The 24,193-nt window shown below is 38.0% G+C and overlaps 1 protein-coding gene across 3 annotated transcripts in view; it reads left to right on the top strand.

The window, feature by feature from the left end:
* Positions 1-24,193, top strand: part of NFX1 (nuclear transcription factor, X-box binding 1) — a 50,104-nt gene that overhangs the window by 12,445 nt on the left and 13,466 nt on the right. For all 3 annotated transcript variants that reach the window (XR_010609776.1, XM_065665609.1, XM_065665608.1), the window contains exons 4-20: positions 871-948; positions 2,444-2,549; positions 4,823-4,894; positions 6,482-6,621; positions 7,515-7,614; positions 7,717-7,934; positions 8,900-8,997; positions 10,372-10,402; positions 11,791-11,873; positions 12,399-12,507; positions 14,004-14,123; positions 14,831-14,910; positions 15,244-15,474; positions 15,760-15,833; positions 18,901-19,002; positions 21,137-21,178; positions 21,531-21,629. Coding sequence is in view for 2 of the 3 variants with exons in the window: in XM_065665609.1 (XP_065521681.1) it covers positions 871-948; positions 2,444-2,549; positions 4,823-4,894; positions 6,482-6,621; positions 7,515-7,614; positions 7,717-7,934; positions 8,900-8,997; positions 10,372-10,402; positions 11,791-11,873; positions 12,399-12,507; positions 14,004-14,123; positions 14,831-14,910; positions 15,244-15,474; positions 15,760-15,833; positions 18,901-19,002; positions 21,137-21,178; positions 21,531-21,629 (1,783 nt within the window). In the remaining variant the exon portion in view is untranslated. The remainder of the gene's footprint in view (positions 1-870; positions 949-2,443; positions 2,550-4,822; positions 4,895-6,481; positions 6,622-7,514; positions 7,615-7,716; positions 7,935-8,899; positions 8,998-10,371; positions 10,403-11,790; positions 11,874-12,398; positions 12,508-14,003; positions 14,124-14,830; positions 14,911-15,243; positions 15,475-15,759; positions 15,834-18,900; positions 19,003-21,136; positions 21,179-21,530; positions 21,630-24,193) is intronic.

The following is a 24,193-nucleotide window of genomic DNA, read 5'->3' as shown; positions in this document are numbered from 1 at the left end:
TGATGTGAGAACATCATAAATCTCAATCAAATTTCTTAATAGCAAAGAACAGTTCCAAAATCACAGCTTTATTAATTTACCAGCACTGATTGAGAGAGTAAGAGCTAATCAGTTTATAGGTATTTTTATATCTATCTGTACAGATACAAAAATCTCTCCGCTTTTGTATTCAGTAGTGATCTTATACTGGTATTCTTCATAGCCAGATATGTACTGAATTTAGGAAACATCTTCACGAACATTGTATTCCTTACACTGAAGTTCTTCCTTTACTGCTAACCAACCCCCTCCTGAAATGCAGAAGCAAGAAAACTACCATTTAATAAACTGCTGACTTGAAGAATAATGTCCTAGTCAATACCTAGGTATTGTCACCTTGAAATTAATTAATTAAAGTAGATCATTCTGATTTATATAGCACCAATTTATACTGGACATAAAGCAATACTGAATTGGTCTTCGACAAGACATGTAAGCTTGTAACATTGGAGGATAATGAAAAGGAATATGCAGGTGGTGCTTAAGAGTGTAGGTAATTACATTTTTCTCACCAATTTCCCACACTTCAACACATTCTCACATCTTTAGATATGATAAAGACTTTCTGTATTCTAGTAGAATGTCTTATACCATGATAATAGAAAAAGTGGAATTGTAATACTGCCTCTGTATGAAGTTGGGGCCTGGTCAAATGAAGTAGCACTTTATCTTAATACAGATAAAATGCATTTTTATTAACCTGCTTTCTAACAACTTCTGGTTTGGTTGCAGCTGTGGTAAGAAACAACGCGAGAGCGCTTACTCCAGGCTTGCAAATTAGCTCCTTTATTTACTTCAAGTCATATTTATCCTTATTTCTTTTATCTGCAGATGGCAATAGTGGTTGGAGATGTCCAGCTTGTCAGAATGCTTCCACGCAAGTTCCTAAAACTTACACGTGTTTCTGTGGTGAGTTTCTTGCTTTTGCAAAGATAAACAATTTTGCATTTTGATTCTTCAATTGGAATTCTGCTATTGCTGCTTGTTTGCCTACATCCCTGAAGTTAACCGTGTTTAAAAGTGTATTGGCACTGAAAGGTGGCTGTGTAGAGGATCATACATATGCTGCTTAAAACACTTAAAAACGAAATACTAAATCAGAAGTGATAAACATGTTCATGTCACTGTAAAAACAGTTTTTGTGGAACAATGATAGAATTGGGCCACTGTCCTATAGGCTTGCTTTCTTTAGAAAGCCTGAAATAACATTCATGTGTTGTCATTCTTCGTGGCAAGATACACCAAAATACTACACAATTCCAGTATGCAACTATCTTAACCTTTAAATTGCTTTAGCATTTTTGTCATTTAGGTTGATCAGGGACACATACAAGTTAAATAGGAAATAACATTCACTATTTTCAGATCTTTATGTGAATACATCTTTAATAAAAGAGGTAGATGAGGCGAATACCACATTCACTAAGCCTTAAGATGGAGAAATGCATTATGTTACTTAATTGCATATGTGCAAATACATTTTGTTTGAGATTTACACATCTGAAATTTGTGGTGATTCTATGTAGCTTTTCCTTCCTTAAGTGAGAGTCAGGGGAAAGTTACACCTGACTTTCTACAAAACAATGTTCTGGAATCGAGACAGGATCTGAGAGTCAGTGAACTTGTCCTAAAGAAACTAGACTTCTGCTGTAATAGGTGACAATTTGTCTAAAGTTCTCTTATCTAAATGTCTGAGTCAGGTAAAATCAGTGCAATGCAGGTAAGACTGGAAGTTTTGTATGAAAAATGTGTGAAATCTGAGGAGTACAGGGATAAAAATTCAGAATGAATGTTTTGATTTCTAATTAAAATTACACTTTTAGGAGAGGTTGTCATTGTGTTAAATGGGAAAGAAATTTTTGCCCAGGGTTAAAGATTATTTCATAGTTTTGGGAGATCTACAGTAGGAACCTCAAGTTGTCCATGGGGTTAATATTACCATGTTTGAACATAAAATTTTCATCTTCTATAGATAATTTTACATTAACAATATGGCACTTGGATATCACCGGTTGCTTATGCAGAGCTATCTTCTATTTGATGGAAAATACTGTGTGTTCAGTGTGATTAAGTATGGTTTTTTCATCATCCCATGAGGAAATTCCGAGCACCTTTTTCGTCTGAATCTTCTAATTTTCAGGATTTTCCCTGGTGTTCAACTAGTTTAACTGGTAGTCAGGTGAATAGATACCATCTATGGTGTTTATTTGTATTTTCAGAACTTGCAACTTGCAGATTATACAACGATGTGCTAAAAGAATTAAAGTAACATAGCTTATATAATTATGTTTTTCAAAGTTGACTGCTGCCAGTATTGAAAATGCAGCTTTTTGGTGTGATATTTTCACCAATTCAATATTATATTCAAGGCAATAAATACGTTTTTGTTTTTGACATGGTTTAGGTAAGGTGCACAATCCTGAATGGAACAGAAACGAAATCCCACATAGCTGTGGGGAACTTTGTGGAAAAAAGAGACAGGGTTTGGACTGTCCACATCTTTGTAACATGTAAGTAAATGTTGATCATATGAATATTGAAATGATCTAGAGATTATTTCTGAAGGCTATAGTTGGATATTTTTTGTCTATAGGATATGCTTAGAGGTCTATTTGGTTTATAGCTCATATGAAGCCTGGAAAAAATCGAGGTTATTTGTGTTTGTATTCCCAAGGTGAGTTCATATGAGAATGAACAGGAGGTCAACAATAGTTGTAGCAACATTTCCTTCATTTTAGGAACTAATCCAGCTGCCTGACTTGGTTTCAAAAACCTTAATTGAAGTAGAGAAGTAATGGTGAATAGAGGTAACTTTAAACATGTAGTCAGTGGTCCAGGCTTTTTAGGTGCTGCTTTTCCCGTATGTTTGTCTGTATATTAATCCAAAAGCAGTGGTACTTGGTTAAACTGAAGGACCTCTTACTTCTGTCCTTTGTTTCTTTTTCATTCCTTTGGCTTGTAAACTGGTGAGGATAAGAAGGTATTTTATGTGTTTATTTACTTGTTGAGACCACCAGATGGTTGAACCAAAATTCCTCATGGAGACCTTAATCAGTATATATAACTGACATTTATTAGCATAATTCAATGAAGAGAGGCAAGAAAGTGCAAATCCTGTAGATGGGTTTTTTTTAGTAATGTGGTACTAGTATATTGATAAGGTTAACAGCATTAGTCAGGCTATTTGTGTGTATGAATAGGCTTGCTAGTCAGAAAAATAAATTACATGTTGCTTCTAGTCTATCCAGCTTAATTTTCCATGTATGGAAGCTGGTCCATAATGCCTATTCATAATTCTGTTTTGAGGCTTTTGTAATAGAAGCAATTATTTCTGCTCTTGGTACACAATCAAAAACTTCAGTCATTCCAACAAATAGACTGATGACTTAAACTCCTTCCAAGGTTTACTAAAACTCAGAACTTCAGTAGAGCTTTACTCTGAACTTTTTACTTAATGCGTTCTGTTTCAAATCTATTTCAACATCTTGTTAATGAAAGAATGTTTCTGTATTTGTAATACTTCTTTCCCACACATGAAAATATGTTAGATTCTTCCCCTCTGCTCCACTGAAGTATTGTGTGCCGGGAGTACTCTGTTCAGCTCTGGGGCACCAACACACAAGGGATGTGGAGCTGTTGGAGTGAGTCCAGAGGAGGCCACAGAGATGCTGTGAGGGCTGGAGCAGCTTTGCTCTGGAGCCAGGCTGGGAGAGCTGAGCTGGCTCAGTCTGGAGAAGAGAATGCTCGTTAAGGGGAGACCTTAGAGCAGCTCCAGTGCCTAAAGAGATGACAGGAAACCTGGACAGGACCTTTTGACTCAAGTATATTATATAAAGTATAGCAACTAATGAACTAATTAGTACTGGCATAGCAGTTGTGCTTGGGGAATTTAGTTTGCCATGTAGTTGTGTAGCCTTATGGTGGGGGGTGTTGTGTGTTTTGGGATTTTGTTAATTTTTTCTTTTGACTAGTACATCTAAGCTGGTCAGTCCTGGCCAGTAATAATTTCTCCACACAAGAGCTGCTGTATTTGCAAAGGAACAGAACTAGGAGGTAGGTAAGGAAGAGTGCAGACAAGTTAGTTAAGTTCACAAACCTGGGCTTGTCTGTGCCCAGCAGAGGTCTTGTATGCAGATAGGGACCAGTGTTTCTTGAAGTAGGGGGTAAGCTCTAATAATCAAGTAAAGGACTGCCACTGATGACACTCTGGTGATGCGCTTGATGGTGAGAAAGAAAACTGAGGCAGACTTGCTACTTGTTACATGTGTTACCTTACAGGAAGAGGAGCAAAAGCTCTTGCTGGTGGTGCTAGAAATGGTGAGTTTGAAGGTAAAGCTATTACCTAAAAAGAAGAAATTCACAGAGAAGTTTTTGTTTCTAATCGATTTAAGATCACCGAAGAAAGAAATGTATTAATGGCTTGGACGTGTGATGCTTGTTTTGAGTGTTACTGGTGATGAGCACTGTTGAGTTGGTGCATGTCTGCTGATGAAATGCAAACTACGAAATGTGTTAGTAGCACTGTTACTGGTGAATTGACAGCAGCAGGAATACTGAAGTTTTCCTTCAACATAAGTGACATGTGAGACTACTGCAACTGTAATAATGTAGTGTTGTTTCTTTTCTTGTGTTAATAATGCTTTCATGCCCTGCAGGAGTGTATATTCTGGCAGTGCACTGTGCACTGAGTCATGGTGGGTTGTTTCTCTGGGACTGTAGTCAACCTGATGTTAACTTTACATTTCTATTTTCCCTTTCTTTTTTTGTTTGACTTATTTTGAAGCCTGTGCCATCCAGGACCTTGCCCTTCGTGCCCAGCCTTTGTGACAAAAACATGTGAATGTGGACAAACAAGGTGAGAATGCTTCTGTTATAAACTCAGTTTATATAAGAATTGTTTCATAAAAGTTTATGTAATAATATTTTTCCTTCTTATAGTTTATTACAAGTTTACAGAACAAAGTTTATTCTAAGCTGTGACTTTTATTTGTGCACTAAAATCATTTGGATAATTTTATATTTAAAAACTGAAATTTTAGTGTTTTAAGAAAAAATAATTGAAAGTTATCCATGTTAACATCAGTTTATGGTACGTGTAGCTGAATTGCCCAAGCGGTCCCAGAGTTAATTTGGTTTTAAAATCCCATTCTAGTGTTTATTCTGTTTCGTAGAAGACACAAAAGTGGGTAAAGGTTCCCACCTTTTCTGTCTGAATGGAATGTAATGTTGAGCTATTCCTTTCCAGAAATAATAATTCCAAAACTAATGTCTACCTTTCTGGGAAGCTGTACCATTGACAAGATGTCTGTAGTATATTACACAACTCATTGTGTGTCATTGCCAACAGCAAGACTGCACTGCCCATACTACCTGCGATCTCTCATATTCAGCTCAGAGTCTTCTGAGTCCCTGTTCTAGTTATCTAGGACTGATGGTGTGTAGTAAAATGCTTGCCTGGGCTTATTTCCACATCCAGATCTAACCAAACCTGATTTCAGTGTTAGCATTCTTGCTCTAGAAAGAAAGGTTTTCAGACTTTTACACTTAATTCTGAAAGCTTGAATGTAATGTTAAGGGATCTTAATTCTTCAAAAGGAGGTACAGCTATGTCAGTGGCAGTACGTGTACGTGAGAGCACTGCATCTTAAGTAGAAAAATGGTTTGGTTGTAGAGACTAAGAGAGTTGGGGTTGTTTGGTCTAGAGAAGAGAAGACTCCAGGAAGATCTTACTGTGGCCTTTTGGTACTTAAAAAGGCCTTTTAAGAAAGATGGGGAGGACTTTTTAGCAGGGCCTGTTGTGACAGGGTGAGGAGTGATGGTTTTAAACTAAAAGAGGGAGATTCAGGCTGGACATGAGGAGGAATTTCTGTACAGTGAGGGTGGTAAAACACTGGCACAGGTTGCCTGGAGAGGTGATGGATGCCCCATCCCTGGAAAATTCAGGCCAGGCTGGATGTGGCTCTGAGCAACCTGATCTAGTTGAAGATGTCACTTCTCATTGCAGGGGTTGGACTGGATGAGCTTTGAAGGTCCCTTCCAACCCAAACCATTCGATGATTACTTACTTTATGCAGTAAGGTCACCATTCTTTTACTAATCCTTGGATTTAGAAATTTAATAGATGCAACCATCTTTCTGGTTTGTTTTTTTTCCCAGGTGCCAGCTGCTTTCACCAGATTGCTGATTTTTTGTAATACTGCATTTAAACTTGCTTCTAAATAGCATTTATTAGCATAATAGCATTTAGTACCTTATTAGCATCCAAGATGTATGACACAGCATCTCTGAATTTAAGATGCTTTAAATATATGTTTGAAATAGTGACTTTTACAGCCATTGTATGATGCCAGCCAGAATGCAAAGTCAAAAGATATTTTCCTTTTTAGTAAATGTTCTCTAGGTATTAAGGTAGCTGACAGATTATGGTGTCATTTCTCTACAGTCATTCAGTTCGCTGTGGCCAATCAACAAAAATCCATTGTTCTAATGTATGTGGAAATACTTTAAACTGTGGTAAGCACAGCTGTACTCAAGTGTGCCATGCCGGAAAATGTTCACCTTGCCAATTAACAGTACAGCAAGGTAAGTATTGGAAAGCCTTGTGTATCTCCACTTTATACTATGATAACAAGAGCATGGAAAAAGAACCCCAGACAAACCAGTGCCAAGAAGCAGGTGATGTATTCTTAGCTAACAAACCCAAAATCTACTGCTAGAATATTTAGAAAATGCGTAGTGTGTCAGCATCAGTATGTATTTAAAGAAGGATATAAAGATGACTAGAAAGAATCCAGCAAAGATGGATGAGGCTGTTGGAGCACGTGCCCTGTTGGGACAGGCTGCTGGTACTGGACTTTGTTAGCTTGCAAAGGCTGAATAGTGGCTTTTCAGTAAGTGATAAGAGCTAATCAGGAAGACAGAAACAGGCTCTATATGGAGGGAAGGTGAGAGACAAGGAGACTTAAGTTGAAACATTATAATGAGCTATAAGGAAAAGCTCTTTTCTTGGAAACTTGGAGATTTTTCAAGACCCAGCTGAATACAATACTGAGTAATATGCTGTGATCTTGTTGCTGACTCTGCTTTCAGCAAGGGCTTGGACTAGCTGGTCCCGAGAGCTCTTCTGACCTGAATTGTCCTATGAGCCTGCTTAATCTTTTACTAAAATTCTGAAGACTTGATTAAACAGTATATGGAAGAAGAATACTGCTTTAATAAGTAAGCTTTTTCATGCAGGTAGTACTTCCCATTTAGTTTTTATCTCCTTATCAAAACAAATAAAACATGAATTCTTGCTTCTGTAGGACTGAGAAGCCTCTACTGCTGAGATAAATCTAAAGAGTACCAGCTTAATTATCTTTCTAAAAACTGACTAATAATCTTTCACAGTGACCTTTTTATATTCACTGTACTGCTGGAGGTGTTCTGTCACTGATATTCTCTTTCATTTTCTGTGAAATAACATCTTTTTTCAGTGTGTTACTGTGGAAACAACTTTAAGGATGTATTGTGTGGGACGAAGGAAGAGTTCTCTGATGGATTTGGGAATTTCTCGTGTCAGAATATATGTGGCAAGTAAGGTCGCTCTAGGCTTTTGGTAAGAAAAGGTTATTTTATTCACACTGTGTGATCATGATACCCTCAAATAACCTGCCTTTTCTTCTTTCTTTTCCCCAGAAAACTAAATTGTGGGAGGCACAATTGCACACAAGTGTGTCATCCTCAGCCTTGCCAGCTCTGTCCACGGCTTCCACAAGTAGTGTATCGCTGTCCCTGTGGTCAGACTCCTCTCAGCAAGTTGCTGGAACTAGGATGTGTTGAACGTAAAATCTGCACAGACCCTATCCCCTCATGTGGAAAAACATGTGGCAAACCTCTTCCTTGTGGTAGCTATGGTAATGAGAACTTTCTGCTTCAGAATATTCAAATTACCTCGTCATTTAAAAAAGAAAGGAAGAAAAAGAAGTGGTCCTTAACTGTTTCATTTGTTACTGACTTTGATATTTGATCAGTGATTTTGGGTTTTGACCAAACTGAGGGTAAAAGCCAGTTCAGAGCCTGCAGCCTGGCTGTTCGTAATGATCAGGAAATACATTTGTCTAGAAAGCACTAACACTAGCTAACCTTTTAAATTTTGTTTACATGTACCTTTCCTATATTGGTAGAAGAATAAAGCTGTAGGAATTTCCAGAGAGTAGTATGTGCTAATGTCTTTTAAAAGCTCACCTGTATCTTTTGTCAGACATGTGGAGACTAGTAGAGATAAATGACTTTGTTCAAATGCCTTCAGTAAATACTCATTTCCTGCTGCTGTAGGAGCATTAAGGACTAAAAAGTAGCATTAGAAAGTTGGAGAAAGTTATGTGCAGAAGCAGTGTGACACTTCAATTGGGTGCATTAGGTAACTGGGGTATTTAACTTTGTGTGAAGCTTCAGTTTCACAGGCTATTTAATTGTGATTTGTTAGGCCTTGGAAAGGAGTGAGGCCAGTGCTGTCAAGATGAGAGCTTCTTTTTAAAAGGCTGGTCTACTTTCTCAGTCCAAGGGCTGAGGGAGTGAGCAATTTAGCTTTCAGTTGAATTTGAGTTAATCTAGTAAGTGTGCATAATACGTCATTCTTTTAAGCTGAAAAGGAATTAAAAAATGACTTACAACTCCTGGATTTAATCCTGGATTCTGTGATTTAAAAGGGGAAAATAACAAAATTTTATGCACATTTAACTCAAAGTAATTTATTGGAAACTCAGCTGCTCATAAACTCAGTGTCTTTGACAAGTGATACTTACGGCAAATGTGAAGTTCCAGGTCATTGGTTTTCTTTTGTTATTAATTGTTAATCTTTGTATTTTTGTTTTGCTAGAGTTCATTCACACGTGTGAAAGCCTTTGCCATGAAGGAGAGTGTAGACCCTGCTCTCGCACATCAAATATTTATTGTAGGTGTGGCTTCAAAAAGAAGGTAAGTGTATAAAGCCAGACCATGGCAACATGTAATCTTTGTTGGTTTCAAAGCTGGGGAGAAAAAGGAGTTGAAGTTGAAGAAAGCTAAGAAGTGCTGTGCTCCTTAGTTACAAGGTCCTCCATTGTATACTAACTGATAGATGCTAACTAGATCAGACTGTGAAGTGCTAACATAGGTCGCTTACTGTGAAGGCAATTTTTGGAAGCATTTTTGCAGTGTGTAAACAGAATTCTGTTTAGGCTGGCTATAAAATCCTGCATTGCATCCTGTAGTATTTATGTAGCACAAAGAATGGTAGTTTTACCAATGGTGATGTAAACTGAGAGAAGGGAGCCTAACGTAAAAAGCTAACTAAAACTCTATAGTAATAGATTGTGGATTTGTTGTGGAATTTTTTGGAGGAAGTATGGAGTTTTTACTAGTCCCCATTCTTCACACATTTCTATAGGGACCCAGCAAATTCTCAGCAATTGTTATATAGTAATTAGTATGTTTTGATATACTATTTTCTATAATCACAACTTCGTAATCTTTGGCTGCTATCACAGGAGCCGTGATGACTTTTCTGACCTGTTACATACCTATAGGTAAAGGTGGCTTCTGAATATTAAAGTCTTTGAGTACATAGACTGAGACTTTGCTAGAGGTTGGACCAGTTTTCTCCTGCAAGTTTGTGGAAGGTAGTTATGGGGTAGAAGGCTTCAGATTATCTTTGATTTTGAGGCCTGAAACTAGGTTTTAATTCATGCAGCTTCTCAGACACCAGAAAGTTGCTTCTTGAAAACATATGAGTGAACTACAGTGATAACTTGAATTGGTCATGAAAAATGTGATGCTTAGAAAAGACAACTCTGAATGTGAAGTTATGATGACTGAAGGTTCAAATGTAGTCGATCAACAATGTTCATCTTTCACCTTTTATTTTCATGTTGAAGTCTTTATGTAAAATTTCTTTGATCATGAGATTTGACTTCGCTCTCTTTGGTTTTTAAATCAAGTCAGACTTCCATTTTTGGAACAGTTGGTCAAATTGTGCACTCACTATGCTCTAGGAGAGCTCTTGTGGTTTGTTAGGACAAACCTGGTTTTGTGACTTCACAGCTTTATCTGCTGAATTAGCTGGGCAGTACAGACCTACATTTTTGGGTTTTTTGTTTGTTTTTTTTTTTTTTTAATTTGCATTGAATCTCTAAGGGAAAAGTTTTGTGTTAAAGGATTTGAGGGTTTTTTTTCCCAGCTTTTATTTCACTTTTGCATACAAAAGTGTTACGCAACTGAAAACTGAGAGTGCTGCTTCTTCATGTGACTGTTTTCTAAATAAGTTTGTTGTTTCATCTGTTTTAACCTAATGGCTCCCCGTTTATTTCCTAGGAAGTCCCATGTGCTCTCCTGAGAAATAAAGGTACAGTGTTACATTACATCTGCAATGTGAAATTGTTTTCAAAATGCTACACAGCTCGTGGTAATTCTGGGTTTGATTGATGACTTTGGCAAACAGCTGATCAGTACTGCTTCTTTTATCCATACTTCTGTCATTTCTTGAGATGCTGCTACTTTTGGGGAAGAGGTTTGAATTGAACCTCTTTCATTTCTATCCATCTTTTACACAAGGGAAGACTTACTCAGCATTTCAGCTCAGAAATTCCAGACAAGCTGTTTATTTTGAACAGTTTCTTATGCTACCTGCCACGCTCACTAGGTTGCCCCCTCCATCCTGCATATCTTGGGGCTCATGCAAGCACAACTCATGCAAAGTAATGCTTTTGCTTTGCTCTTGTCCAGGTTCCTAGGGAAATACAAGCTCTGCTTCTGCTTCACAGTTGTATGCTGCTGATCTTTGTATCTGGGCTTGGCAGGGAGTTGCCCTTTGACACTTCTTGGTATTCTGGATGTAGCAACTCAATTCACCTCAGTGAAACGTTTACTTGATGGACCCCTGTCATACTGTGTTTCTCATTTACAAGATACATAAGGAAGCAATATATGTACTTCTTAATTTGAGCTTTTGTCTGTGAAGCAGTTGCTCTTCGGAATCCAGAAGCGATTGCCTTTGTTACCTGTGGATAAGGATGTTCTTTGTTAGCACTAGTTTCATGAGCATATCAGGAGTAATTGTGTTTAGCTGACTCTTAATGCTTTACCAATTTGAGCAGTTTTATAAATGGATGTTTGTGGTACTCTGATGTATCAGGTTATCCTATTTTGTGTTCTATTTAGCAGAGTTCATGGTGTAAAGTCTAATGTGAAATCAGCTAGTTTCATGTATTCTGCTTTCCAAAATCCTTTTGAACAAGTGTTTGTTTAAAGGAAGCCAGGTGTTCACATGGGGAATTAATGTGAGAGAGCAAGTAATTTACAAGTTTGCTTGCTCTATTAGTTGCTTCTAGATCATGCTCTGCAACAGCCTCAACATAATCATAGAATGGTTTGGGTTGGAAGGGACCTTAAAGCTCATCCAGTCCCAACACCCTGCCGTGAGCAGGTTGCTCCAAGCCATCCAGCCTGGCCTTGAACACTGCCAGGGATGGGGCAGCCACAGCTTCTCTGGGCATCCTGTGCCAGCGCCTCAGCACCTTCACAGGGAAGACTTTCTTCTGTATAGCTAATCTAAACTTACCCTCTTTTTGCTTATTAAATAATCAAACATTCATATTTCTCAATTTATATTGGTTCATATTTTTATTTATTATGATTTAATGAATAAATGTAGTGTAATTAGTTATGTAATGTGATTGCAGCTGCTGTTCTCAGCATAATCAGAGATGTAAAAGTTGATTTTCTTTCTAATAGCTGCTATTACATTCATGTGTGACAAGCGATGCAACAAGAAAAGGTCATGTGGACGACACAAGTGTAATGAAGTTTGCTGTGTGGTAAGTTTACGTGTGGCTTTATAAAGTTGTTCATTGTGATGTGTGTTTTGTTTTGGTTGTGATGTTAGACTTTTTGCTTTTGTATCTTTCCATTTTTGTGCATCTTCAGTCTCTATTTGCAGTGTTGGTCATCCTCAAAAAGCTTGTGTGTGTGCGTTTATTTTGCAGTATTTGTTTTGTGGGCATAGTTATAAATGTAAAACCATATTCCAGCCTAAACGCAAGTAAATCAGCGTAGAAGTGCTTTTTGTCAATGCAGTGATTCCAGGGAGGATGGGAAAGGAAAAGGTATTACTTAACGCAAGAAGTATAAGCTATGATGTAGCTATGTCTGCAACAGAGGTCTTACCAGCATCCACTTTTTGAATTGTGTATCTTTAGAGTGATGGAAAAACTCTATAGATTAGGCCTAAGCTATTTTTTGCACTACAGTTTTGTCAATTAGTAGGTTATGATCTTACAGAGAAAAATAAACTAATGGGGTTTATAGTTTAATTCTGCTTTTTCTTTTTTGCCTTCCCCTAGGACACAGAACATAAGTGTTCTTTGGTTTGTGGCCGTAAACTCAACTGTGGGCTTCATAGATGTGAAGAACCCTGTCATCGGGGCAGTTGTCAAACATGCTGGCAAACGAGTGAGTTACATGCAAGTGTATGATAGTTCTCATATGTTACAGAAGTCTTTTCACTGAACTGATCAGAGTGGGTCATGAATGTGATCCAAATTGACCACAACCTGCAGAATATGCAGCTAACTTTGATTTTATGTTTTTTTCATGAAAGAGAAAGTTACTTCGTTTTGAATGAGTTAACTAAGTGATTTGAATACTTGAAAGTTGAATTACAGTGAAATATATTGGTATGTATGTTGATCCAGCAATCACTTAAATTTCAGGAATCATGCAAGGAAAAAAAGCAGTTTAGAATTTTAAAGTTAAGGGAACTCTTGTTTAACAATGTGATATCTGTTAAAGGTATTGAAGTATGTAGCAGAATTTATTTAGCTGCTTAGAATTCAGACTTTCCCACTTGGTACACTAGTGATTTTTCTCTGGGCAGGACCATCTGAAGAAATAAGAGATGTCAGTCATGTGTGTCTTGGGCTTTCTGATCACGTTCTGGATGGTAAAAATTAGTACTAAATTGCTAGAAATAGATTGACAGGGAGCAGGTATTAATTTTCCTGCTAATTTATTTAAAGATTTAAGTTGGTGCAATAGCTTTAGACAGGTATGTACTCTATTAAAAGCTCATATGTTGATTATTAAAAGATCATATGTTGATTATTTTGCACCATTATAACAGGTAGATAATAATAGATTCTCTGATTTGGGCCTGAAGAAGACAGAAGAATGCTTCCTTCTGGTAGCAGAGCCTTTAGTTGATTTGGAACATCTTTGTATATGATAGCAGTTTAATTCTTTTATTCCTCAGTCTCCTAATATAGATGTAGCTTATCACAGAAATTATAAGCTATTTATTAAATGCAGTCTTTGAAAGCTGGGTAGGAAAAGCCCTTAATGGATATATACTGCCTGAGACAACTTCCAAAGCATACAAAATTGGCCTTTGAAGTATTTGGACAGGCTCATAAGCTGCTTATGAGGACCCGTGTAATACTGTATGACCAAGTATACGGAAGAAACTGTAGGAAGAAGTCTACGAACTAGTGTGCCTTCGGTTATTTTCTTTGGAATCTTCCCAGCACCATCTGCAGAGCTTGGCAAAGGATCAGATCGAACCACTGCTCTGAGAAAGTGATGGCAGGGGGAAGTTCAGAGTACAAGGTTTGGATGATGTGCTTGTTGGAAGGGAATTCAAGAGATACATTCCCATTTTTTAAGTGAAGCATTGAACAGCAACAGCTTTCAACTTGACATGAGCATTTGTCTTGCTCCGGTTCAAAATGTTGCTGTCTAACCACTCTCTAAAGGCAAGCATAATTCCTAATGAAGCGATGTTAATGAAGTTGTCTTGAGGAGCCACAAAAGCCAATAAATTCACTAGAGTGGTGCTTAATTTAAAAAACTCTGAAGCTGGAGTAAACATTTGCATGTTATTTAAAGGCTTCTTGTAATGAAGTGCAAAGACATGTAGCCACTGGGATATGTTTTACTTGGGTTTTTTTCAGGTTTTGACGAGTTAACTTGTTATTGTGGTGAATCTGTGATTTACCCCCCTGTCCCCTGTGGCACTCAGCCACCAGAGTGTAAAAAAACATGCACCAGGCCACACGACTGTGATCACCCAGGTAAGTGAGGCTATCCAGTTTTGTTTGGGTTATTTCGTTTTGTTGCTGGTTTTTGTTCGTTTTGGGTTTGTTTTGTTTGAAATCCAAATGTACAGAAGTGTACATAGGTCTATTTAAAAATCTATTTGTTTTTTTCTTAGATGCTTTTTGTGTAGTTGTGAATGTTTCCAAAAGTCTATGTTTAAAAGCCAACCACCTAAATACTTGCCATGAATACTAGCAGTGGTACTTATGACTGGTAAAAGCATTGGATTTGTTTCTGACCATTAATAGTCATAGCACACTAAATGTTATATTCCGAAGATTAAGTGCTATTGTAACAGTGAGATAATCTAGTGAATGGTTAGTTTCTGTATTCCTTGGAATGAAATACCTTGGCTGATTGCAAGTGATACAGCACAGGTCAAACAAATCTGTGTTCTGACAAATTTTGTCTTGATAGTATAACCCTGCTTAGAAGTCACAAAATTCTCTGCTATTTAATTTAGAAAATGTGGAATAATATTTGCCTAAAAAAACCTGCCATCATAGTTTTTAAAGAGTACTTTAAAGAACAGATTACCCTTGCATGAAGCATCATACTTCCCACAAATTGTGTTCTTCTGAAATGAGAACTCCTGTTTAATAGTCTTTACTGTCTCCTTTAATGCCTTTGACTAAAATATGCTAATAAAACTGTGCTGGCCTTTATATTTCTGTGACTGTAGTGTACCATTCATGTCATAGTGAGGAGAAATGTCCACCCTGTACTTATCTCACTCAGAAGTGGTGTATGGGAAAGCATGAAGTAAGTCTGGACTCTTAATGGTTTTGAATACTAAGTAATGTTCTGGGACTGTGGGGTTAGATTTTTTTTGTGGCCTCCATGGAATGGGATATGTTACTGGAGCTTGAGTTTAATGTGATTGAATTAGAAAAGTGTATCTTTTATGTGATATGCATTCAGACCAACTGCTATATTGGACTATGATGTAAAGAAAAACTCGGTCTTTGTCCTAAGATATTTTAGTAGTTCTTGCATGGACAGTGCCAAATGAAGGTGTGAACCGCAAAAGTACTTTGAGATCTGCATTTATAGTTTTGTGGTTTTAGTTATCATCTATTTCCTCTCCTCTTCCAGCTGCGCAGTAATATTCCGTGTCATCTCACTGACATTTCGTGTGGCCTTCGCTGCAATCAAATGTTAAAATGTGGAATGCACAAATGTAAAAGAATCTGTCATAAAGGAGAATGTCTTATAGATGAAGAGTGTAGGCAGCCATGTATTATTCCAAGGCTCTATTGTAATCATCCCTGTATGGCTCCATGTCATCCGTCTTCACCCTGCCCAACAACATCCTGCTCTGCAAAGGTTAGATACCAAAAGAAAATTCATAGGAAGCAAACTCACAGGAAAACTGTGTGATTTCATTATCAGCCAGTAACAGTTGTGGCAAATGTTTGTATATTGGTAGCATGACATATTTTCTATGAAGTTACTGATTTCTTTAAAAAAAAAACTATACATCACTTTAAATTAGCCATTATTCCACTAAAATGGGACTTTTTCAAGGAATAAGTTTGACCTCCCTTACACCCCACCATGGCTGTAAAAAGACAAAAGTTTTGAAAAGCTGCTCTCTTTTGTGATGCACAGGTTGATCTTCAGTGTGAATGTGGAAGAAGAAAGGAGAGTATGATTTGCTCAGAAGCATCTAATACATATCAAAGGTTTGTACTGCAGTAATTCTTTTAATTCCTTTCTGGATTTACTTCTTTGCAGTTTGAGTAAATATTAGGCTTGACTAAATGTATTTGATTCACAGGCATTTTCACACTTTTTTGTACTTTGATATATGGTTTTTCTTTTGTATTCTCCTGAGCTTTCATACCAGCTACGCTGTACTAGGACACATTCCTTATTTCACTGTTCTTAGTCTAGCTGTGCCAGTGTGTCAAAGCTTGAATCTCCCATCTGTGGAACTCTGCTCTACCCACATTGAGCAATTAGATACAGACTAATTGGGCAGGTCCAGATTCAGGCCTTTGAGTGCAGGCGATTACATATAGCAGTCCATGTGTGAGTTCCCTTAATGTGTGATGGAATCTAGTCAATACAGGTGATGAAAGCTAAGAGTGATTTAAAGTCATTCTAAAATATCTAAATTCGGGCATCAGAGCTTTGGTCCTACTGTGCAGACTTAAGTTCTACCTAATTCCATTCCTGTCTCCATATTCTATTTCTAAACTTCTTTCTTTGTCTGTCTTAGAAGAGAGGGCAGGGAAGGAACAAGAAAAAGAAGTAGGGCTTTGGAAATGAAAACAGAAAACCAGTATTCATAATATTTGTTTAAAAATAACCTTACTCTGAGGCTGCGATTGAGAGGGAGTCAAAAAGTTAATCTAGAGCTGAAGAAGGTCATCCCGGCAAGGGTGGTGAGGCAATGGGTTGCCTAGAGAAGTGGTGAATGTTCCATCCCTGGCAGTGTTCAAGGCCAGGTTGGACAGAGCCATGGGCAACGTGGTCTGGTGTGAGGTGTCCCTGCCTGTGGGAGGGGGTTGGAACTGGATGATCTCAAGGTCCTTTCCAACCCAAACCATTCGGTGATTCTATGATATTGTCATGGGTTAACCCCAGCCAGCAGCTAAGTACCATGCAGCTGTTCATTCACTCTGCTTCCTAACATTCCAGTGGGATGGGGAGAAGAATCAGGAAAAGGTAAAACCTGTGGGCTGAGATAAGAACAGTTTAGTAATTGAAATAAAGTAAAATAATAATTGTAGTGAAAGGGAGACAGCAGAAAGAGAGGAATAAACCCAAAGAAATACAAGTGATGCACAACACAGTTGCTTACCACCCACTTAACAATACCCAGCCTGCTCCTTCCAGCCAGCTCCTCCCAGTTTCCGTACTGGGCGTGACATGCTGTGGTATGGAATACCCCTTTGGCTAGTTTGGGTCATGGGTCCTGTCTGCTCCCTCCTGGCTTCTTGTGCCCCTCCTCACTGGCAGAGCATGAGACTGAAAAGTCCTTGATCAGGGTAGCTGGTGCTACTGAACAGCTAAACCATCGGCGTGTTACCAGTACTGTTCTCAGACTAGGGCCTGAACACAGCAATGCACCAGGTACTAGGGAGAAAGTTAACTCTATCCCAGCTGAACCAGGACACATATTCAACCTGAGTTCTGTTCTGCATCCCAGTTGATAGGAGAGCACAGTCACAGATTCTGTCTTTTAAAGAACTCTTCTTAATGTTTGATTTATTTGGAACTGCTGTTTGAGGGCCTGATACTAGCCCAGCTTAGGATGTGCTGCTTTGTTCCTACTGAGTGCTGCCCAGATTCAAATTCTGTCAGAAGATGGCTTAGCATTGACATAATAGGTGCTTAATATTACCTAATGAAAACGAGGAGAGAAATGTGCTAACCAGAAACAGTTAATACCAATTTTAGTCAAAGTTGAGTGCAAGACAGATGTAACAGGAGTGGTGATCAGCTTTTCTTCTTTAGAAGAAAAGGTTCTGTTGCAGTTTGAATACAAATCAGAAGACTGACTCAACTTTGAAATACCAGTTTAAACTGACATTTGAAGGTAACATACTTACAAGTCCAAATTCTTGAAGGCTGTTATTTCTCTGCAGTTTGTATAGCTCTGCTATAGAAACAGGCACTGCAAAAGTATTCACGTAAGGAAAATAGTTCTTTGAAGTCGGTGAGAGTCCTTGCATGCATAAGCTGAACACATGTACCTATCTAATCAGAGCCCAAGTCAAGAGGAAGGGAAAGAAACAATCAGTTTTAAGCAAGTGTTTGCTGGTTCAAATGGGTTCATGCTTGTCTACAAACTACTCTTGGCCCATGTGATAGCAACAAAAGCAGCATTTAATGCCAGCTAAGTTTGTGTGGTAACTGCAACTGTTAATGTGACTGAAAGATTAAAATATTCTGGTTTCATGGAGTTAGGTTTAGCTTTTTTCCCACCATCTACACACGTGGGGAGAGAATCTGGTGAATCTGAAGCCAATGTCCCTTTCAGTGCTTTTTGGGTTTATGCAATGTGATTATCCTCCTTCCTGATAGATGATGAGTTCTCAAAGTGTGAAGTAAAACAGAGAGACAAACATATCCTTTAATCTGAATTCAACAGAAAAGATCATTAAGAGGACTGAATGTTCCATTTTCAGGATTTTGCTTGAGAATGGTGTGGGGTATTTCACTAAAAACTTAATGTATATTTTAGTTACAGAAAGTTTAGCAAGCAAATCAGACTGGGAAGGCTTGTTATTGAAGGGAATGATGAATCTTTAGAAAGAAAATATTATTGATCTCAGAAGGCATTTTGTTCTTTCCTTATGGTTTGAATAATCCATATTTTCTAAGCAAATTTCAAAGTACTTTATAAATTCACTTTACAGCTTTTAGTTACACACAATTAAGGAAGAATCACATAAAGGTTAAAAAAGCAATTAAAGCTGTACAGTCGGCTGCAGTTTGCATGTTAAGCAGGTGAGGAAAAAAAAGTATTCACACTGCCTGCCTTAGACTCGCCCAGAATTGATGCTCTGAAAAAATCCCTGAAGTATGCCTTGCTCCTGGTTGCTTGAGGGGAGATGAGACAGAGTAGCCTCTTAAATTATGCAGCTAAAACTAGGTGATGTGGAACTAGAGTCCCATTCCGTAATGCGATGAGTAAACAGCCTCTCGTCCTCCACCTGGAGGTTTAAATCTGCAGCTCTATAAACCTTTTGAAAGGTTTATGTGTTGCCTCAAATGAAATCTAATGCTCTTCTCTTTCAGAATAGCTGCTATTTCTATAGCCACTAAGTTAACAGATCTACAGCTTGGAGATTCAGTGGAAATCAGCAGGCTTATTACAAAAAAAGAAATGAAGCAGGCCAGGTAAGGAGATCAATGTAGAAACATGTTTCAAATCCTTGTGTATACCTGAATCACAATCAATGTGGAAAAGACATAATATTGTGAGCAAAATCCCAGCTAAAATAGAAAGACTTTAAATAGCCTGGCTCTACTTTGACAATACTGCTAAAAAAGTATTATGCAGCTCCTTAGTGGTTCAGATTTTTGCTTTTATGTAGAATGACATCTCTGTTATTGGCAGTTTTGTTGCTTTAATTGTATATGGAACAATAGAATTGTAGTTTGAGTTTCTACCCAGCAAACTCTGGACTTCAGGTTTTTAGACACTAACTTTTTGCTATTACCTTAGATTTCAGCACCCAGCATTCCATCCTGGATGGTTAATAGCCCATGTTTTCCCCTGGTCATCATCTTACTATTTATAATATTTGTCTATTACTCTTTTTACATTTATTGCATTTTAATCTCCGTTTGATTGGCATTTCTGTGTTTTAGTGCAAATCTGCTTTTAAGTCACAAAAGCACCTCTGACTTAAGTTTGGTGATTTTCTATTCCTCCTGATATTCCTCAGGGTTGGAATCACTTGTCTCTTCTTGTATAATTTCTTTAAGGAATTGTCAAGTTTCTCCAACACCCTGCTGTCAGAAACTTGTCTTCCTGAAGTCTTCTGCCTCGAAATTCCTATATTTCTGGGTTTAGTTTATTTCTGGTACCATCTCTCCTTTCTTAATAGTGAATTTGATTATTTCAATGTGTTTTAAGATCTCATGTTCCTTTATATTATGTAATGTCAAAATAGTGAAATTTTCCTATACAGCTGCTTCATTGCTTCCTGTATCAAAAGCTGATACCAGCATATATTGGCCAGTCATTCTGTTCTGTTTATTTGTTTAATGTCTATGAAATTGGAGCACATTTATTACAAAGTCCTTTTGCGTAATTTTCTACACTGAACTAATTAACTCTGAATGTATGGGCAAGATGAACTCGTATCAGAAAGGACAGAAATGTCATAGCAGCTGTATACTTGCCAGGATTGCGAATAAGGCAACAGTGTCTCTGTTGGTGTCCCAGCCTTTGCAATATATAATGTAAATGGTGCTGTAGTCACTGCCACACATGTTTCTGTGTGGGCAGACTTATTGCCCTTTCTTTGAACAGTTGAAATCACCAGAGATTCCTTTTCTTGGTGCAAATCTTTTCTAGCTTCTTGTCAGACTCCCTTATTTTCAAAGTAACTTACTGCTTTATTCATTTACAATAGCAGAATATTTTATGCAAACTGTGCAGAGATTTCTTTTCTGTCTCTCTCTTGTTCTGGAGGATACCGTATTTGTTTAGACCTAGAGTAGCTTCTCAAAGTTGGCTGCATTCCTCTTCTAGAGGAGGAGAATATGATTCTTCAGCAAATTACTTTAAACAGTGTCAGGCTGATCTTAGAGTGCAAGTATGTTAGTTTTTTTTCTGCCTCCACCAGAAGTTGTGGATCCCATAGCTGTAGGTCTCCAAACATAATACATACCACTGAATGAACCAGTTTCCCCTGTGGAAATTAATTGTTTGAAGTCAAGGAACTGTTATCAACAGAATTATTTTAATCTCTGACATTGTAATCCCTTAAAATGATGAAATACTTGACAAAGATGAAGTTCAGAAAAGTTAAATTTGTAACTCTGCTGATGCTAGAAGTTATGGGCTTCATTGAAATACTGATTTTTTATGGTGCATCATAATCCTCCATATGCATAGCTAACTTTCATGGTTTTCCTGACTGATGCATAGAACTGACTGTCACAGCTTACTCTGTTGGTATCCCATCCTTCCTAGAATCCCCTTGATGCTGATACCAACTGCATTTGTTTACTCAAATGATCTAATTTACCAATATAATCCAGTTCAGAAGCTGTTTCTCTCTACTTTGGTATGGAGCTGGTAACTGCTGCTTCTGTTCAAGGGCAGGAGAAGGGCTTGTGTGCTCAAAGATCTTTGTGGTTTGTTTGTTTAGCTGTATTATCTGATCTAATACAATAAACTATTCTCACACACTCTTCCTACTTCTTTAGGCTGTCATAACGATATGATACCAACAAAGCTACAGTTTGAAAAGTGTGAGTAGCAGCAGTGATTCTAGTTGTATTTTCTTTCTTAATTCAGGTTGCAATGTGATGAAGAATGCTTAGCTCTGCAGAGAAACAGGTGGGCACTAAACTTGCTTTTTTTCCTGTTCAGAAGTTCATGTTCAGAAAGTTAATGCTATGGACAAAAACCCCTTTCCTGCATGACCTAGAGAACTGATAAATGTGGAGATGGTCCCTGATCTGTATTGAGTGATCTGAGATCTCACAAGAATATTCTAGTGAAAAGTACGAAATGTGTAGTTTCAAATGTACAGACTGCATTTTCTGTGAGTTGTTCCATCTGTATTAGTAACCCTTTTCTTGACCCTTCAGTGACAACCTGTTTGGGAGGCTGGGTGGATTTGTGGGTTTATTTTGTTTGCTTGTGGTTTTGTTACATTTTGGTTTTTCCCTCCTGCCCTTAAACTTAGGCGTCTTGCTGAGGCTCTTGAAATAGATGATAATTCTGATCCTTTTAATATCCGTACTTCCGGACCAAAGTACAGTGAGCTTCTAAAAGAAGATGCAAGGTATGTGTTCTAAATGCTGGCAGGTATCAGTGTTGAGAGCAAGATGGGAAATGTAGAGCAGTTCCATTTACTCTTGTAAAAATGCCCATGTTTTACTCTCCAGCCCTGGCAGTAGGTGATAACTGAGGCAAAAGAGTTGATGCATACATCTCAAGACCTCCAAAATGAGGACATGAGAAGTAACAAGTGCCTGACAGGTTGCTTTGTTCTATATCAGGACCAGATTTAGAACGGGGAACATAATTTTTCACCATTCTTCTCACTACAAATCAGGACCTGTATGTCTCATGCCTCTGCTGCTTTCATATGCAACCAACCCTATATGGGTGCTCCTTGTTATCTTTTCAAGACAAAGACTAAAGCGGTAGCTAAGTAATGAAACATGCTCCCATAGCCTGAAATGATTGAAATTATTTCCCTCCATCAATTTCTTTTCTTTTTTTTTCCTTACTGCCTTTATTTTAAAAATAAAGAAATGGAATTAATAAAACACTTGACTGACACAGAGCTAAGCCTGTGCCAGTGCTGACAGCAAAGAGGGCTGCCAGGCTGAAGCAACTGAAAATGAGGCAATAAAAAGTCAAGGTAGTATCAAAAGCGTTGCACTAATAAATACTCTGCAGTTTGGAATGACAACTAATTTGCTGATATGTTGAGACTAGTGAAAATTTTACATAAGCAGCCACACAGAATGTAAGAGTAAATCAAGCAACCTAAACCAGAACCAGAAACAAGTACAAGTGAGAAATAAGGAGGTCTGACTGTCCCGTGTATCTGATCAGAATCATACAATGAAGACCACTGAACTGCAGGATTTCTTTTCTCTTTGGTTTATCTTCTTGTGAAATGATCTACAACGGGATTCATCTTCTTCTGCCACCACCAACACAACCCCCACCCACATCCTCTGCATACTATGCTTTCTGTTTTGTCTTCTATTTGAGTGCTTCAGTCTTGACTATCTTGGGATTTCTGGAAGCTAAGACACATTCCGAGTATTTCTGACAGAAATTCTGGTTGATTTCACTGGTGGCTTTGAACTAATAACTCTGGGTTTGTGTTTTTGAACACTTCCAGGAAAGTGATGCAATCACCATGCCCTGGAATCACTTTAGTGGTGGCTTTTGCAGAGCTGGAGCAAAGGTTGGACTTGAGGATCTTAAAGGTCTCTTCCAACCTGCTTGAATCTATGATTCTGTAGGTTCCTGAAGGGTTGGTTGTTTTTGAACGTATCCCCCAGTCTGTGAGCTGGTTCCTCAGCAGGTTTTTAAATATAACACATCAGGTACTTGTGGACCCTTTGGTTGTTGGTTCCATTTGTTTTTGTTTTCTTACCTCCTGTGGTCACTTCACTTTGAAATTTGGGTGTTCATGGCTGGCATTCCATGTAGCATTTGCTTTCTGACTCTCTGGAGTTAAGCTCATCCTAAAGGTATCAGTGGGTTTGGTGGTTGTTGCAGTTTGGTTTTGGGGTTATTGCTGCAATATTCTTTCCAAAGCCTCATGGGCTGTTTCTGTATTTCACAGCTGAGATGTTCACAGACCTCTTTCTTCTTAACTCTACAAGTCCAGGTCCTTTTGGGATTTTTCCCAATGTAGTACTTTTCTCCACTGAAGATCTAGGAGTTCTGATGATGGATGGACATCCACTATGGTCCATCCTATAATGGTCCCTCCATTGTTACAATACCTTGAAGGCTTTCCAGTGATGGGCTGAATCCCACCAAACCAGTGATCAGATGATGTTGGCAGCCGGACTACTTGATGTTGCCATTTTCTGTGTTTCCTTGAGACCATTTGGTCAGCATCCAGAGCTTTAGTAGGGCATCTACTGAAGATGATGGTGCCTGCTTTAGTAGCACTTCTTGACTGATGAAATTCTGACATCATTCGCAAAGTGGTGGTGTGTCAGTATGGAATGATGCCTGGTTTTGAAGAAATAAGGTTTACTACTAACCAGCTTTGAGATGTGAAATATTCAGGTAGCCTTTTTTTCCCCATGGGGATGGTGCCCTAACAAATAACAACCTTACTTTTGGAGTTAGCTTACCTGCTTATTTAAGAGCAGAGTGCAAAGATTACCTTTATGTGAAAACTTGACTTACTGTGATTAAGCAAGATAGAACAAAATCCTTTCTATCTCCTGTCAAGAACATTTTCTTTGCTTGCAAGTAGCCTTATGCTGCTTCTTCTTACTAATTTGTTATGCTAGACAAGTAGGCCACCAAAGTCAGTGCACTTTTCCTCTGTCTTGGAAAAGAACTCTACTCTGTTTATCCAATCCCCGTTTTTGTGTTTAACCATGTATTCTACTTAAGTGAATTGCCTGAGTGACAAGTAATTTACAAACTGCTGAAATAGCAACTTTAAAATCTATATTATCCATTTTAAAATGCAGATTTCTTTTGTCAGTAGAATTGTATCATAGACTTTTATGCTGTGTTCTAAGGGTTGAAGGAAAAAGAATTGTTATTTTTTTAATAGCAATGACATACTAACCTTTTTGAAGTGTAAATAGTGTAATAAATCAAAATGCTTCTGCTTCAGTTGAGACCTTAAATGTT

Source organism: Lathamus discolor, chromosome 2, assembly GCF_037157495.1.
Source record: "Lathamus discolor isolate bLatDis1 chromosome 2, bLatDis1.hap1, whole genome shotgun sequence".
Lineage (NCBI taxonomy): Eukaryota > Metazoa > Chordata > Aves > Psittaciformes > Psittacidae > Lathamus > Lathamus discolor.
Note: the sequence above shows the minus strand (reverse complement) of the source record. Positions and strands in the feature narration are given on the sequence as shown.